Source organism: Besnoitia besnoiti, chromosome IV (genome assembly GCF_002563875.1).
Source record: "Besnoitia besnoiti strain Bb-Ger1 chromosome IV, whole genome shotgun sequence".
Lineage (NCBI taxonomy): Eukaryota > Apicomplexa > Conoidasida > Eucoccidiorida > Sarcocystidae > Besnoitia > Besnoitia besnoiti.
The window spans coordinates 228622-246342 of NC_042359.1; the positions used below are offsets into that span (position 1 = coordinate 228622).

Genomic DNA, 17721 nt, shown 5'->3' on the forward strand with positions numbered 1-17721 from the left:
CTTTTGAAAGTGGGCATGGCGATGCACCCTACGGGTGCAGTAGTTGCAATCCACACGTGCTGCAGATACACGCTCCGCGTCTTTCGTTAATTTCTGTTGTCTGCTGGTTCCTCGCTGGGCAACGGCATGGAGACGCACTACACGGCCCTTCTGAGCAGTTCATTAACCATGTGCGTAAGCCAGTTCAAAGGCATATCGACCGGTGGCCTACGGAGCGTGGCGGCACGCTGGAAGACGTTCTTGGGCATGCGGCATTCTCCCGCTTCTAAAGCAGCAGTGTCTCTACGAGAAAAGTCGGTCTCTGTACGAATCTTGTTAGGTAACGCAATATAATACTTCTCCACTTGATTTTGACACATTGGTGTAAGAATCGGTTTACGTGTTTTGCTAGCAGAGCCGCATGGAGCGTTCGAGAAACAGAGTCCCTGGTTGGTATGCGTGTCTTTTTTCCGTATCGTCATCATGGCTAGGCACGTGTACTTCATGATCTTGCTTGTACTAAGCGTCCACAAGTCCTTGACTTCGAAACACTCGTGCGCGGCTGCTGGAGTTGCCAGTATCGAGAACAAGGCCACGTGCAAACGATCTCATCCTTGTCCTGCCCACCAGGCACATCCAAGAGCCAACCACACCTGCACAGTGCAGCCGCATCGGCCCTGGGATGTGCAGGAAGATACCATTGTTGCAAACAAACCATACAGGGTCATATTCACATCGTGCAATCGTCAGCCGGCAGGTTGGTGATCGCGGCGCTTCTTTTGAGTTATGTGCGGAAATTTGTATATGAACGACCTTACCGCCCCCAATCCGAAGATGGTGCGCGGACGTCTTCCAAGCATCGTCATTATCCTAACTCACTGGTAGTGTGTGGCACTGTGGAAATAAAGAAGCAATATCTAAGAACCTCTGGACTCGTTCGATCGGCATTTCGCTTAGCGACGCCGACTAGGGAGCTGTAGGTTGTTGGATTTCCGAAGACCTGCGCTGATACGCAACTGAGAAACACCAAGCATGCTGTCTTCTTTCTTGTGGTTGTAGGAAGAGGTGTCCAAGTGGAGAACGAAGATCGCCGCAGTTGGCGCTTTATTCGCAGCCGAAGACCCTCGCTCCTAGTTTGGATGGGCGATAACGTCTATCGTAAGAGAAGTAAACAAATGCTACGAATTGTAAAATGTGACGTTGGCGCATCCCCTGCAAAAAGGTTCACATTTCGCTATCGCGGGTGACAGATCTCTCGTTTACATGAGTGATGTCCATCTGCCAGCACTGCCGCACAGATCGAGGCGTCATGCCGATCTTCGTTTCCACGAGCGCCTTGCCAGTTTGTGTGTGCGCCCCTCTCCCTCAGCGGACCAACTGGATGTTGTTGATCCACGTTACGTTGCCGAAGCGGAGAAGAATATTTGGAGTTTCCTTAGGCCTCTCGTAAGACTGTATCTCGTCCTTGACTCTTACCGGACTGTCCAAGACCCAGTCGCTGAAGAAACAATCGAGATGGCGTACAGAAACCAGACAAATTATCATGAGTATCAGGTAGGCAAAGCAGCAGTATAACAGCGGCGTTGGGGGCTACTCATATAACTCAGGTGTGAGCTCTGACATAACGTCTGTGGACGACTTCCTGGAAGCTACAGAGATAAGCATCATACAGTTAGTGTCACCTGTGAATTTGCAGCGTCAATAGCGGGATCTGTTTTCTTTTACCCTGGTTTTCTGGTTTGTATCCTTCTCTGCTAGCTCCTCAAAGACGACGGAGTCCACATAATTGGGACTTGGGATGACCACGACATGGGCGAAGACAATGCAAATAAGTTTTTTCCTCACAAGCATCGTAAGCCTCCTTTGTAGCGGTTCTGTATTTTTGCCCGTGTATGTGTGCAGTCTATTTGATTCAAAAGCAGCCACTTTTCGATAAACCAGCTTTCCGCTGGTGTCCAAGAAGAATATCACAATATCACCTTCAGGATGGTTGCTGCATCGAGGTGTGATGCTCCGTGGGTCGTGAATGCAGAATAACTCTTACCTTAAATTAACTCACTCAGTGCACCTCCCCTGAAAAGGGCAGACGGATGATTTGGAGGCGAGAGCGTGCCGGGAACCACTGGTGAAATTCGAGATTCGGGTGCCGTCATTTCCTTCCACCGGCATCTCCTGTCGCTTCGCCGTCCCTGACAGGTTCGCGAGAGCTGCTGCTGGACTTTCTAGGAGTACCAGCGGACTCGCCTCGACGTTCGGAGGACTGGCACGGTGTATTCAACTCTCGCCGAATTCAGCTCGGGAGCGGACACTTCATCCGCTTCATTTTACTTGACACCAGGTATGCGATAGGGCGTTTGTGTCGCAAAGGGCTTGTTAACGCAGGCCACCAGGAAAGGCTGCCGATGCTGAACTCAAGTCGCATATCCTCGGAACTCCTCTTTGAACAGTTCCGTCGAAGTCGCGACCACACCATATGCGTGCAGCACGCATGAGCAGATTTGTATGCAGGTTTAACCGCGATCCTTGGCGTGATTTTCTACGCGGCGATATCCTTGGCCAGCAGCAATGGCAGTGGTTTGAGAAAGAACTGGAAAGGTCACGGGACGACGAAGACGACGCGACGGTGATTGTATCGTCCATGCAAGTACTTCCCCCTGCCACGTGAGCCCGTTCAAGTAGCAGACGAATCGATGATATCCGATCCTGGGATGATGCTTATTTAGCCGGTGACTGGTGCTTCGTGAAAAGCATCGCGATGTCTCTGAATTGACCTCCCACTCCAAAGCTGCAGTGGGTTCTGCGACAGTTGCAGAAGGCAAGCGTCCCACGTTCAGATGTGTGCATCGCAGACACTAAGGCATTCGCTTTCCTTCGATTTTAGTAGCAGCCTCGATCTGGCACGGTGGGACCACATAGAGCTTCCCCTGATGTCTCAAAAGGCGTCAGCGCACGGGGTAAGGACCCTTCGATACAAGCGTATCGCTGCGCCGATAAAGATAACGATGACTCGCTTTTGTATGCGCTCGCGACACATCAGAATCCTCTCCGAGTCGTGGCCAGTCTTCCCTGCTGTGCGCGAACGCTTGCTGCAAATGGTGCTCAACTCGGGCGTCAGGCTTCCGCTCCTCCTCTCAGGAGATGTGCATTTCGCAGAAGTCTCGGGTAAGAGAAGCAGCTTCTTGGTGTATAGAAGTGCATCCTGCTGGCTACGTCTGTACAAGACACTTCGCCTCTCGCACTTGCGCGATTAAAATTCAGTACAGAGCCTCCAAATTCTTGCGTGTACAAAAGAGTTTGTAATACGGCGGTGCGCTGGTGCCAGTCGGAGGAAGGATAGTGTGCGGCTGTGTCACCGTATCGAAAGTACATCTCGAACTCTTGGTGTTTGCGGCGGCGTGATGCTTCGGTACGTTTGTCACTCAATACTTCGCCCCCAAGGCATCACGAGACGCCAGCGGACGGCTGGTAGACTTCAGCGCCATGGGCTGTGGACGCGAAACGCGTGTACTCCTTTCACTGCAGCCGTCCGCTGTTTTCTGAGGCCGAGTAGTGGCGACGCTGGGCGGATCGACTTCGTTGAACGCCAAATTACTCCACCCAGGAGAGATGGCGGCGGACATGACGTCGACGACACTTCCCGGGACTCAGTCGACAGCCCCACCTCCCGATGTCTGTATGCGTCCATGATCGAGCACATAGAGGCAATCACAAGACTCCACGCCGAGGGTGCACAGCGGCGTCGGCGAGGTGATGCTCCACTCACTCCTGTAAGACGAACTTCATTTTTTACTCATTTGTACCCGACAGCTTCTTTCATCCTCTCTCTCATCTCCTTTTACATTCTGGGTCCCACCATGGAGACTGCGTATCTGCCGTTCCGCGGTCGCTCACCCGTCTACGATAATGAAGAGGTCAGCAAAGGCATCCCGGGTTGCTTGATAGGTGATGCACCGGAAGCAACAGAGAAGACAGGCACCGCCGAGGATGACGTCATTCATCACCATCGAGGTGCGACTGAAGGTGACGTCTCAAATGAAACTTCACTCCGCAAGGGGCGCGCGAAGCGTCATACGTCCGCGAATCACTTGGGCACCGCTGAGGCCGGGAGAAAATCGCTACCGGAAAACGATTTCCGCGGCCAAGGCGACGTTTCCAGAGGAGGTGCCGCGGCGTCAGCTGTCCCGTCCGAGACAGAAACCACCTCTGGTACAAAAACTGAACCTGCTCGCCGAAGAGGACAAACGACAGAACGGATGCTGTACGAGTTCACCTCAAGTGGTCTCAGCCATGGCATTCCCGAAACACTAGCGGCTTCTCCTCTGCTGATTCGGATCGTGGATGGACTGCTGAAGGCTTGGCTCTCTCGGGAGACATTGCTGAGGAGCTCTTTTAACGGTAAAAACAGTGTAGCTCAGATCCTCGTAAGCGAGGCAGATGCTCGGCTGGGATCGCCGGCGCATGCGAGGCAAAACGGCCACCACAGAAGCTGTGTCCATGCGAATGCCCAGCGCCGTCGGTACGGAATTTAAGACAGCAGCATCGAAATCACCCTTAGAAGCACCACTACGATAAGCTCTGCGGCACACTGCGCTGTGCAAACTTGCCGGACAGCACCACCCTCTGAAACGTGTAGCAGACAAGCTCGTCGTATTCTCTGTGATTCTGCAGGTGCTCCGTTCATCTACTTGAGGAGGAACGTCGGAGAGATTCAGTTTCTGCAAAACAAGCTCCGGGCACACCTTTTTGGCGGTGGAGACTCCGCTGCCCGGGATGGCACATCGCTAGGGGAAGGGGCCCCAGAAACACAGAGAGAAGCGGGGGTCACTGCGAGTTCCGCCGAAGGGAAACACGCTGTCGCATCACAAAATGGGTACGCAAGTGGAGAAACAGAGGAGCAGGCTGCCTTCCGCAGTGTGTGGAAGCGGCAGATGGACCAGTGCATGACTGTGCTTAACAACCACGTTGAGCATACGGAGAAGCGCGGCACGTCAGACTCGCTACACGCAACAGGCACCAGTACGGCGGACAATTCAAGTACTGGTATGCAGGACGTGGCGATGTTCTTCAGCACACATCTGCAGTCCTTCGACCGCCTACTTAGTCTCTACGAAAACCTCGTTGAGGTACACGCGCATGACGACCCTTCTAACGTAGAAGATAATGAGGCAGGAAATCACGCGTCGGAGAAAAGCATCTCCACTTTCAGGATAGAGGAGGCCAGTGTGTGTGAAAAACGCGCGACAGATGAGGAACGTCAGGGTTTGACTCGCGGGGCTGCACAGTACCACGCGAATCTCTCCGTGCATGGTTCTGGCCGCCGGGTGAATAAACAGAACATCTCTATCATCTCGTGGAGGAGGGAGCGGGCGAGTCAATGCGATATGGAGAGCGTAGGGGACACGCAACATCCGCAGGACGAACCGTGGTGGGAGGAAAACGAAGCCAACATCGACCGACACCGAGCACGGCCTCCCTTTCCACTGCTGGACCCTTCCTTTGTCGCCCTGCTTCACGCGGTCGAAAGGCTTGCTCACGCTGCAACTGTGCACACGGCAGACGGGGAGGAACTCGACGCCACTGCCACGTCCAGCAAAATGGACGACATGAGTCGACAGAGGGAGCTGACCCGAGTGGACATTCTTCAGAAGTGGTGTAAAGTGGTTCTTTCGGCGCACCGGCAAACGATCCACGACGTCCTGCAACATTTATTTGCGAACAAACACGCCAGGGTGGACGAGGGGGGTGCGAATAGTATTCCTAAGATAGAACGTGAGAAACTGGAGCATGGGGAGCGAGAGTACCTCAAAGTAAAGGCATGCTGTGCGAAGTGGCAAGGCGGGGCTGTGGCCGAGTGCTTAACGTCTTTCACACTAGAGCGGCGACCTGGAAGGCAGCATTATTTCTCCTCCGGTAGATCATTTCCTATTGACGACGTGACGGATGCCGGGATATCACTGGAGGGCGTACGAGTATGCGAAGCTCTAGAGAGGGTATTCCAACCGCAGAGCTGGCTCTTCGTTAGGATACTTGCCATGCCGTTTGGGGAGTTATTGATGGAAAAGATGCTCTCTTCATATATGTGTGCCGATCAAGCGGGTCGTTATACGCGGAGCAACGTACCGAGCTGCCGATTTGGCGAAAATATTGGGACTTCAGTGCTAACAGATCACATGCGCCAAGGCCACGTGTGGGTATGTGAACCTTGGGGTGCTACTAGGAGCAAAGGCGATTCTGTTATTGTTGTACTGCTAGGATTAAGCGGCTGCATGATTGCAACACTGCTGTGTTTCATTCGGTATCGTTTACACAAGTAGTTGCGTGAATGCATTAGCTAACGGAACAGAGTTATTGTACTGTTAGGATTAAGCGGCTGCATGATTGCAACACTGCTGTGTTCCATTCGGTATCGTTTACACAAGTAGTTGCGTGAATGCCGGATGATCAGTCATGGCAAAGGATAAGGCATGCGTTTCCTTTTTCGAAGATTTCTTGCAAGTCCTTTGGGAGCGAGTACTGGTTCCTCGCCTTCGGCAAGGCGCTGCGCGATCTTGACCATTTTGGGGAGACCGTCTGTTTGCATTCCGCGTGCGCTGCCCAGAAAAATGTCCGGTTCCTGGGCAACTGTCTTCTGCGTATTCGAGTTGTAAGCACCACTATTTTGAAACACAGTTCTTGAGGCTTGTTCGGCCGCCGGTGCCTTATGTGGGACGTGTCGGATTACCTTTGCGTAAGTGCCGGCAGATCTGCCCGTCTCCAGGAGTAGAGCCGTTATCAAACGGGCAGCTTCAGTTACCGGTGAGAATCCTGAACTCGCATACTGGTTTAAGTTGAAATCCACATATACGTTTCTTTTTGCAAAGTTGCGCCCTAAGCTATCTTGTTCATTCTGATCTTGTTCGTAGGCCTCGGACTCTTGGGCTCCGGCGCTGGCAGCTTCAGCCTCCCTGTTGTCCATTTCCTTCTCGTGTTCGCCAGAGCTAGCGGACACGCCGCCTGATTGTGGCTGACTTAGAGCCTTGTGAGTTTTTCGGTGTCGCCAGAGAGATATAAGTGCAAATTAGCATTAGCACAAGCCTAGCAGAACGCATTTTGCCCAGGACAACGGCAGCTGGGTCTATTTTCTCCGTGACGCACTGGAACGATTTGGCAGGTAGTTTGAAATCTGTTCTTTCTTTGGTGGGACCAACACTCTGCGCAACCAGCTATGCAAACGCTTCTCACACAAGGCCAACAGTGAGAGCGTGAAACTGGACCCCGGCCACATGACGGGCGTGATGACCCAACAACCGCACGAGCATGGAGGGTGGAAGAGGTGTATTCACCTCCAGACTGCACGCGCACGTCACGCGGCATCTTCGGCCTGCAAGCCAGGTGGGACAACATGGGAGGGGTATCTTCAACTTCTGGATAAGTCAACTGCCCGCAGTGGTGGCTACTGTGGCCCTTCCGCCGGCAGCATTCGATGTTGGCGTGGGTGCGACGTAGGAACCGGTTGGCACAGTCGGCGGACTAAATTTCGGGGAAGCAGACGCGATGACGCACAGAGGAAGAAGTTTTATTAAGCGCCATGGCAAGTGTCAAGATGCCTCGCTTTGGAGAGTGAAATTCGTCGTGGGCATGCTACCATAGAGTAGTTTGTTCTCGCTAGAGCAACACGTACCAGAAGGCTGTTCATGAAAACACACACTATCAGCATCGGGGATAACAAGCATTTGCACCTAGCTGTACTGTTTTGCAGGCCTCCGTGGAACGGTGGGGGAGAACCATCCTATATATGTGTATGTGCTGAACGGCATATATCCTATTTCTCGAGCTGCGCTTGTGGTCGTCGAGGACTGCAGCACTCGTACAAGCAAAACCACTCTCGCTCTTCGAAAATGAACAATGATTGGGGTACCAACGACTGTAGTGGCACATAATTGCCGAGTGCTGTCGTCATATTGCAAAAACGGAAATGTGCTGACGACATAATCCTTGCGCAGGGTACGATTATGAAGCGGGTTGGAGACATAATAGTCTCGTTCGTCAAGGCGCTTTGAGCCACCAGCTATAGCGACTGACTAGTGCAGATCATCAAATGACAGAGCCGCGTGCTACATAGATGAAAGGACCGTAGTTGCGCGGCCTGAAATAGGATTGAGGTGGACCTCTTCTGAAACACAATGTGCGATAGCTCCTTATACTGCTCAGTTCATGGTGGTACGGGTGGCGTCGTCGACAGGAAGCGGCTGTCGTGTCTGCGTTCTGTCGTCCCGGGCAAAACTCTTAATACATAGCTCCGAGTGTGTGTTCAGGTGAAACCTTCACCAGAGGTTCGCTATAGCGATAATACTGACTAATGAGTTTCACCGAACGGTGTGATATCAAACATCGTTAGTGAAGATAGGCACATAATACCGCCAGGCTCGCTCTGCTTTTGGCAAATAAGCGTTTAGCGTTTCTGCTTGAGGGGTGACGTGTCTCATCGGCGATGTTCAAGTGACAGAGCCTGGCTGGCTGTTCATGCATATTCGTCCCCACAAACCGGCTGCTTGAGTACCGGTCTTCGTTACTATTGACGATAGAGCACTTAAGCTGAGCGTCCCGTGCTACGCAGTTTTCAACGACTAGGCGCGCGGCATACGTCGGATCCCCGTTGCGTAATCGAGTGTCAAGAAGTCATCACAAGGCCCATGAGCTTACAGTGGGATGGCCTGCGTGAACCAAACCGAGCAATACCCAGAAGCGAAAAAGCGGGGAAGTACCGACGAGCGCCTATATCGCTTAATCTGCCTTGTGGCAGGTGGTGCCAGGATCTATGTGAGTCCCGCTACGGATTGTAGTTTCCCTATCGCTATAGTGAGAGGGGGGAGAAACAAACCATCGTGCGACGACAGGTCGCATTCTTGGAGAACTAAAAACTTTTTGTTCAGAGGCCGTTTGGCCATGGTTGATTGACACATCTTGTAAGTGCTCCTCTTGGACTTCTTACGCGATATCACTAACACATGCACGCAGAACGCTGACTTAATATCCACCCTTTTTCGACACTGGAACGTACTTTTTGGGGGCATAGACTTTCTTCGGAGGCGGGGCATAGACCTTCTTGGGCGGGGGCGCATAGACCTTCTTGGGCGGGGGCGCATAGACCTTCTTGGGCGGGGGCGCATAGACCTTCTTGGGCGGGGGCGCATAGACCTTCTTGGGCGGGGGCGCCTTCTTCTGCACCGGAATCGCTTTTTTAGCAGGTAGGACGGCTTTTTGTGGGGTCGGAACAACTTTTTTTTCGTGAACCTTCTTTGGTGGAGCCTTCACTGGAAGAGCCTTTTTGGGGGCTACGGCGACTCTCTTGGGAGGCGGCAGGGCTTTCTTTGGCGGAGCATAGTAGTACGATTTCTTGCCCAGTCTTCGATCATCCTCAGATTCACTTTCGTCTAGAACCTCGTCTGGCACTTCGAGGTCTGTTTCAATTTCAATAATTGCTAATAAGGCATTCTCTTCTTCGTTTTCCGCCTCCCGTTCCGGATCGTCACCCTCAAGTAGTGCACTTTGAGTGTCTTCGCTGCCGGCGTCTTCATTCACAGTCCCCTGGTCCTCGCTGGCTTCAGGGTTGTCCCGCCTGAGAGCATCTAACAGATCCTCTTCATCTGACGCTTCGCGATTATCGTCCGCGCCCTCTCGATCCAAATCTTCCGAGGACCCTCCCTGATGGTCGTTCTCTGATTGCTCGTGTTTCTCATCATCGGACCCTTCTTGCAACTTGCGGTAGACTGTCACCGGAGTGGCTTTCTTCTCCGGAACCTGAACAATGACTTTCTTTGCAGCGGGCGAGGGAGCCAGGAAATCAGACCTCTTTCCTAGGGCGCGGCCTGCAGAAACATCGTCACCTCCATATGAATCTTCATTAGCGTTGCCATCATACGGGATAACGCCGTTGCCAATATGGCTTCCTGGCAGGTTCCGATGAGCAAAAGCCTGAGATGCACGCTGGGCTTCCTGCAATTTTTCGAGCGCATCTGAACTTTCAGGTTGAATATCATTCAAATCAGCACTCGCTTGGAGCCTCTGCAGGTCACCCTCTGACCCAGCGGCACTGCCATCAAGCGCAGAACTAGCACTGGTGGCGCGTAAGCCCATGAGAAACGTTCCAAAGAAGAATACCGACCTCATTTTGGCCAAGTGAGAAAAGCTATACCTAGAAATGGCGGGAGGGAGCAAGAAGAAGCATAAATGATTATGCACCGCACGTCTGCGAGGACGGTTGGACATCATGTTTTCATCAAAGCTTCGGCCAGGCTTGCTCGTTCGTCAACAATACCCCAGTATGAAGACACCACTTCTCTAACCTTGCATTCGAGCGTAGTTGTTTCACGCTGAAAGAAGCTTCTTCTTCGTATAATGGTTTCAACAATCATGCGTTTTAGTGCCCACTGCAGTGATTGACCGCGGTATCCAGAGGTCCTTACGCGGACACGCTCGGAGTCGTTCGATGCCCCGTACGCCATGCCATGGCGTCTGGCCGAGCAGTGGTTCCTCCGTTCTATCCATTCTTCCCGCTCGGGAGGCCGCCGATCCGATGATATCAAGACCAAAAGGAGAGAGCAACTCTTAAAAGCGCAGGCTGCGGCACCGTATCAAACCGCCCATTTCCATGAGGTTCGGTAAAGGGCATCCGATAGCACTTCTTGGAGAAACTATGAGGCCTACCCGAACAGTAAACCGTCCAACGATCCGGACGAACAAATCATCTTCGTTCAATATGCCCCACTGATGACGGAAGACGCAGCGCAGTTCATCGGTGCTCGTATCCACGACTGGCGGCCCCCGAACTTACGTACAGTCAGACTGGAGAATGAATCGCCCCTCCCCCTGTGTGCAAAACAGCTGCAGCCTGAAGACTGCTCTCTAGTGGCATTCATCCCTTCCGTTTCAGAATGAACAGGGGACATGTTCGCCAACGGAAGCGGCCGTGGACACAAGTTCACCTAAAACGGCACCGTTGCTTCCCACACTGGGGGAATCACTGCTCATTCGAAAAACCACTTTCGTGAGACGACAACAGGCGCTCAATACCATAAAACAATTGATATGTCTACGAAATGATAGCAGCGCTCGCCTTACACACGAAGTCAGGCCCTCTCTCCCTGTCAGCACAATGCGCAACAACGCGGCTACATCGGCAAGGTCACGACAACGCAGCCGCGCTTAAGTATTCGCTAGTGAAAGAGATTGCTTTGCACCAAACGGTTGCATTAGGCCGCTCCGGAAACCGCTGGTGGAGGGCGATTATTGCAGAACTGACGGAAGAGAATAGCCGCGGTCCAAGAAAACACAAATGCTCCACCAGGGGAGAGCGCACATTATCCCTGCGGGTACTTCGTCATCATGCGGGCTTCATGAAAGCCACCAGGCCTCCTCGTATGCATGATACACGAAGATATGACGTACGGGTCAGCAGACGGCACTTATGTCAGAATGGGGTGTAGCTTGTTAAGCTGAGCAGTGGTTCACATCATTCGAACGCTCATGGTGTGGCAACTTTTGCGCCGACGACACCTCCAGGTTGCCCTTATCACATACGTAGTGTGCAGCTTCTTTCAGTTGTACACGAAGCAGCCAGGAAGGGTATGGAGGTGGAGCAGGTGGTAGATCTGAATCGCCCCGTCAACGGTCGCCGTCACCATTTTAGTTTCAGCGAAGTCCACTCCTAGCATCCACTGAGTTTCTCCCCGTTGCCTTAAAACGCTAAAGTCTGTGTGCTGCGGGACTGTGTCCTCCCCTGGCGTGCTCAGGCTGCGATTCTCCAGGCTCGAAAGCAAGACGCAGCCGTCCAGAGAGCAGCTGACTAGGCGAAATGCATCCAGTCTGCATATAAAGCCCAGTGGAAGAATGACACCTGCAATGATTGCTGTAGCCCTGAAGAAAACTCGAGGTAACGCGTGGCCGAGAAGAGCATCCTTGGACATTTCAAAAGCGAAGCTACCCACCAGGCAAGAACGGAGGTGTTTTGGACGCGTATGGGAGCAACTACGACCCTAAACCTAAACATTCGGGAAGCCAGCCAGTGGGTCTAAGTCACGGCGTACCACAGAGAGGCGTATCACACGAGAAGAAAAGGGTTTAGGGTTTAGTAACGTTACTATAGAAGGACTCACCGCATTCCGCTGATAAGTTGCTTGTGGCGATGCCTCTCCACGAGTGCCGTCGCAGTCCGGGCTGAAGCGCCGCCACGCCCCCCGCCGTCACCAATCAACCGTCGCAAGTCCCACGTGTGCACAGCTCTGTCAGCAGCTGTACACGAAACACACACGTACCAAAGCTAAGTGCAGTAGACACACAACGGACAAGCGGAGTGCACACATGCCAGGCAAACCGGGAAAGTGTCATCTAGCTGAGAACCCAGTTTTTCTTTTCAAACCCAAAAGTAACTCTCAATCGCATGCGAGTTTTTCATTTGGTTCTCGAGAGAATCGTCTGGTGGATATGCGATTTTAAGACGAATGTATCTCTTGTGAGACTGTGCTTGCCAATGTTGACGCTCCCACTTATTAATCAGGCAGCGGCTTATTAGCTATCAACATTGATCCCGCAAGTCTTTCAGAGTGAGACCAGTGAAACCACAAGCAACAAAGATTCAGTTTGAGGCTCCTACACATCGAATGCATCTGATACAAACTATTGCCACTGACTGGGCATCGGTCGGATCCCTTGAAGAGCTCACTCTCGAATACATGATCGCCTAGACCGTCCGTAATGTGAACACACATCGCCCAATCGTCATGTCGGCCGCACGACGCCACCGGCAGCTCGCCCGCGCGGATATCGAAGACATGAACGAACCTGTCCTGCTCCAGGTTCGCACAACAGCAAGCGAGAAATCACCGGAGACACTGTACCATTCCAGACGTGTCGGCCACTATTCCATGGAGCTGCGTTCAAAACTGCCACCTGTCACTTGCTCTTTCTCCGTTGCTTGCTGTCGAGACTGTGGAACAGATGATCCGGGCTCGTTGTTTCCAGGCCCATGGTTAATGAAGGGAGATGTGTAGTTGACGCACACAGCAGGCGTGGTGCATGCGGAGAGCCGACTATGAAGGCTTCCCGCTGAAACGTCCTGAGAGGAATGAACTGTTTCCCAGTAAAACAACAAGCTTTTCTGGGCAATACCCGTGATGCAGTGAAGACTATGCCGCTGTGGGTGTCACATGCGATGGACTGTATTGCAGCTGTGTGGCCACGGAGACGCTGGATGACACCAATATCTGCTCGGTCAGCAGTAAGGAGCGCTACCCCTCCGTCCTCGGCTCCGGCCAGGATATCACAGCCTCCTCCCCCTCTGAAACCTCCAGCAACAGCGCAAACGCTCTTTACCGCAGAGCGACCACGATGTAGTTGTGCCGTGACTTCTAGGGTCTCGAGCACGCGTTCAGGATGACAATAGTCCCATACACCGACCTGAGAGAAAGACAGCCGCCAGAATACATGACCCCGTTAACTAGCCAACCACCTGCGGACTAGAGGCTCACACATATGGCAAGGCATGCGCCTGCGCAGAGACCCGAACACAGAAGAGACCCAGACATCCAAAGAGGTGCGCCGGCACATCAAGACTCAAACGTGTGCACTGAGTACAAGCATGCATCAGTGGGAGTATAAACAATGCATTACATATATATGCACGTAATAATGCACAGGCATCGACCATGTAAGCGACACGGGGTTATAAGAAACCGGTTCCTTTCCGCAAACTGGCTCCAAAAGGCTGCTTTGGTATTTATCTGCTATACGCGGCTAGTGCGTGTGGGCGCCTTCTTGACACCACACCGCACACGTCTTAGTGTACACGCTCACGTAGCCTTGACGCACGGCACCTACTTTCCCATCACTGTAGCCGCCAACTACAAGAGGGCGTTGACGTTCAAAATTGACTGTCTCAGCAAGGAGTCCTGCCCTGCGGCAGGCCAACGGCCGATCCTGGAAGTCTCCACATCGGCTAAGCGCGTCATCGATGGTATGCGCTACGCAAAGGGCAAGCGCAGATGAGTCAGAAGCATGCACTTGTCCTCGTCCCTCTGTCCGTCCAGCATGCTCTGCACCTTCTTTCTGAAGTCTATCTTCTTCGACACTGTCATGCTCATCAGTGCCTGTTTCGCTATGGCTCCCGTGCTGCATGAGCAATCCGTCTCTTCGGTTATGCGTTACTCTCCTCCTCACCACTGAGCCAGCACGAACCCGCCTATCCACACGGCTTCTTGCTCTCGTTGATCCCGCCCTTTCATCTCGCACTTCTCTACGGAGCGCAAATGTTCTCAAATGACACCCCCGATCAGGGCAGAATGCTCCGACGCCGCCTGCCCTAGCCGCGTAAAGTAACCCAGCGCCGTCGCAGAAAAATCGAAGGCTGAGGACACACACTGGAGGAGGGCCCGCAGGCGAGGAGTCTGTACACACGCCTGGAGAAGCCGCCAGCGCTCCGATCAAGCGCGGTTGGTACGCCAGATCGTGGCCGTTGCTGTGTCGCCGAGAACGCAAATGCTGGAAGTGACAGAGATGCCTGGGGTGATGGTGATGAAGGTACGCCAGTTTCGATAACACACACGACGAAGAAAGAGTGTCTTTTCTCTCCAACAAAATGCCTCGTTTGCCGCTACTGTGGTCCGTTAACTTTGATCTCGGTGATGCAACACTCGCATGACTCCAGTGGCTGGGATCGTTGAGAGCGTCCGCCCCGCTCCCAGAACCTGCCGGACGCAGCGTCGGGTGGCCCACAAACCACGTCCGCTGCATGTCGAACTGTCCTCTTGCGAATTTCCTTTCCAGAGAGTGCTTCAAAAGATACTTGCCTCGCCAGCACTTTCCCCCGGAGGGCACGCCCATGCACTCGAGGGCACTGTCCAGGGCGAGCTCAGGCGAAGAGCGACGCGGAGAAAAGACTTGCTCAAAACAACACATCGAAGGCGGCCACGCGGACACACGCGAGGTATCATGGGAAGAATACGGAGGATGCATGGAGCGCGTTCGAGGAGACAACGACGAGACCAAAACTCCGGTCCCCATTTGCTCGGCGGCGACGCAACGCGAATCCTCGAAAGCGCTCTCAGGTACTGAGTCGCGAGTGGCGCATGTGGGAGGCCCCGCGTCTCCCTGATCAGCAAGAGATATCCAAAGGGCTGTCGGCAGCAGCTTGTCGCTGCACCACAGCGGCGATAGGCGGCACTCAGGAGAATGACACTGGCTGCCCCCCTCTGCTTCGCCGTGTCTACACGCGCCTGAAGACGAGGGAGCTGGGAGAGACGACGTGGGGGACGAGCATGCCGTTGTCTGGGAGTGCGGCGTCGGCGACAGGGAAAGCCATAGAGGAAGCGCGGGGCGGACCGGGGGCACCTCAGCACGACTGTAGCGCCAGGTGGACGGTGAATTCTAAGAACGGAAGACATCAGGTCGCCACAGAGCCACGGTACCCTCCGTAATGCACGGCCTGACCATCACATCGGGCGGGAAACTCAGGCGATGTAAAGCTCAGCGATTGTCGACTGCATCTGAACACTGCTCACCGCACTTCTGGTAGCGGTGGCTTTGTCAGCTGGGCGCTAGGAGGCGTAGAGAGAGTAGGTACACTAGAAACGAACTGGCCATGATAACAGTAATGGCAAGATGGCCAAGGGAGAACAGATAACCGCGGGACGCGAGCTGACACATTTGATTCGGTGCATTTTCAAAGCGGTACAAGCAAAGAAAATCGGGATGCCGGACACGTACATGGTGACACAGGGAGAGCAGGGGTGGTATCACGTGGTCGATCCCAAGTTCGAACGCAAGACACTCGGTGAATCGCACCGTGGCCATAACGATTCAAGTCCGTTTTCGCGCAGTCAAGCAGCTCGTGGAGCCGATTAAGAGATACTGAATAGACACTGCTCGATGGGGGCACCAACAAAACTGCGTGAGCAGAGTACAGGCGTAGTAGGGACTCGCAAGTCTACAGCAGTGTAGAGATGATTTCACTTGTTTGTGCCGTAATGCCTAAGGAGGCCATTGAGCTGCCGCGCTTCCTAGAATGGCCAGGTGGAGTTCGAATTCGTCGGCATGTTTTCAGGTTCAAACGAACCGGTTTCAATGACGTATGCTGACAGTGCTGTCAGTTCAACCCGCTGGGTTTGATTGGGCCATGCGGTCCGGGCGCAACACACATGATCGTTTCATCAAATTGGTTTCAACAGAACAGCTAGATACGTCATGTCAGAGAACATCAGTGAAGCCTTCGATCGATCGCGGACTCACAAGCTTGCCTTTGAATCTCCTGGCGAAGAACTCCTGCCATAACTCCTCGTTTGTGACAGCCGTGCGCAGGCGACGACTCAGCTGCGCAGCAGAACGAAAACAATGGAAGAAACAGAATAGCGGAACATGGTTGTAATCGGAATGCTTGATATGTCTGTTACACGTTGACGGTCCCTATTCTACACATCCGGAGCTCCCGCTGACTGCGTAATTCCACACTGGGAAGTGAATCACTGTTCGGGCAGACTCGATTCGCTTACCGAACCAATCGTGTGGAAAGCAGTTTCGGGCCGACCAAGAAACGACATAAGAATAAAGATAACTTCGTCGTGTAGTTCGTGAATGTAACAGACGTCCGAATTGGCCGCTGCGGAGGAGCGTTCGGATAACTTTACACTCCCCGTCGACGGGATCGTCAAACGCACACTAGGCATCGACAGTACCGCATCACGGCACAGAAACTTGCCTTCGAGGCGCACAACAGTCTCAGCATCATTGCCAAGCTGCAGTATGTCAGCCACAGCTGCCGGCCTTCCTGTACTAGCATGATCCTCCATGAAGTCTTAGAATACTGCGAGAACTGCAGGAGGAAAGACAGTTGGTTATAGACACGAGGTGGCAGAGTCGCACCAAGTGGCCTCGCTCTGGATGATATCCAGAAAACAGTGAATCATATATAGGAGTGGGCACTCTCCGTTTTAAGGCCGCCGCACACCGTAGCAGCATACAATGTAGTCACCCGAGAAAGCGAATCGGAGGCACCCATCACGGAAAAAACTCACATTACATGACAAAAAGCTCCAAGCCACAAGGAACAAGAGTGAGTAGGGGTCCCGAGTACAACTACCGAGACACATTGCCAACAAGCCAGGGAAGCGGGCACGCGGAACATCTCAGAGTCATGTCAAACGTATTCGTGCACAAATGCGCGTAGCCTAGCATTATATCGATGTCTCACTAAAATAGCGAAGCCTGTCTCTACGCGCCGTGCTTTGGTAGAGAGCAGGCTTCAGTTTATCATGTGGGGTGTTCTTTACGGAAACTGTTTTCGCTCATCGGCAGGTTCGTCTGAATTGAGTCCCATGTCTCCCAGTGTACAATGTCGCACGCGTTGCATGCAGCATTCGACAGACGACGGACGGACACGAATGACTGCGGATGTCTATCAAAAAATGCGTCTCTAGACGCGACGTTGCGCCGGGAACGCCCTCGAAGCTACGGACAGAATTCGTTGACCACCGGTGGTTCAGCACATTCAGCCTCAGAATGCATACACACAGTCTTGACCACAGGACTCGGGCACGAATTCAGGCGGATATTGTCAGCAGCAACGCCAGGCGACAGTGATGTCTGCCAGGACCCGTGGCTTACACGCATTGAGAGGCGGGTCCTGACTGTGCTTTTACATTGCTGAGGAAAAGGAAGTTCTGAGAAATAGGAGACACATTGCAGCGTGCTGATACTGCGCGACAACGCGAATCC

The 17721-nt window shown here is 53.1% G+C and overlaps 3 protein-coding genes across 3 annotated transcripts; 1 reads left to right on the forward strand and 2 right to left on the reverse strand.

Annotated features, from left to right (window-relative positions):
- Positions 1-1118: 1118 nt before the first annotated feature.
- On the forward strand, positions 1119-6976 carry BESB_051730 (uncharacterized protein; the record flags this gene model as incomplete). The annotated part of the gene is made up of 9 exons (XM_029363608.1): positions 1119-1137; positions 1349-1533; positions 1738-1831; positions 2176-2317; positions 2488-2640; positions 3017-3141; positions 3787-4374; positions 4648-5748; positions 6882-6976. 9 exons carry the CDS (start codon positions 1119-1121, stop codon positions 6974-6976), a joined length of 2502 nt encoding a protein of 833 aa, XP_029219531.1.
- Positions 6977-8985: 2009 nt separating this feature from the next.
- On the reverse strand, positions 8986-10128 carry BESB_051740 (uncharacterized protein; the record flags this gene model as incomplete). Its single annotated transcript, XM_029363609.1, has 1 exon — positions 8986-10128. The coding sequence occupies one exon, from the start codon at positions 10126-10128 to the stop codon at positions 8986-8988; it is 1143 nt and encodes a 380-aa protein (XP_029219532.1).
- A 1427-nt stretch (positions 10129-11555) lies between these two features.
- Positions 11556-16796, reverse strand: BESB_051750 (WD domain, G-beta repeat-containing protein; the record flags this gene model as incomplete). The annotated part of the gene is made up of 7 exons (XM_029363610.1): positions 11556-11823; positions 12114-12249; positions 12680-12803; positions 13126-13413; positions 13834-15378; positions 16240-16320; positions 16500-16796. The coding sequence occupies 7 exons, from the start codon at positions 16794-16796 to the stop codon at positions 11556-11558; spliced, it is 2739 nt and encodes a 912-aa protein (XP_029219533.1).
- Positions 16797-17721: the final 925 nt, after the last annotated feature.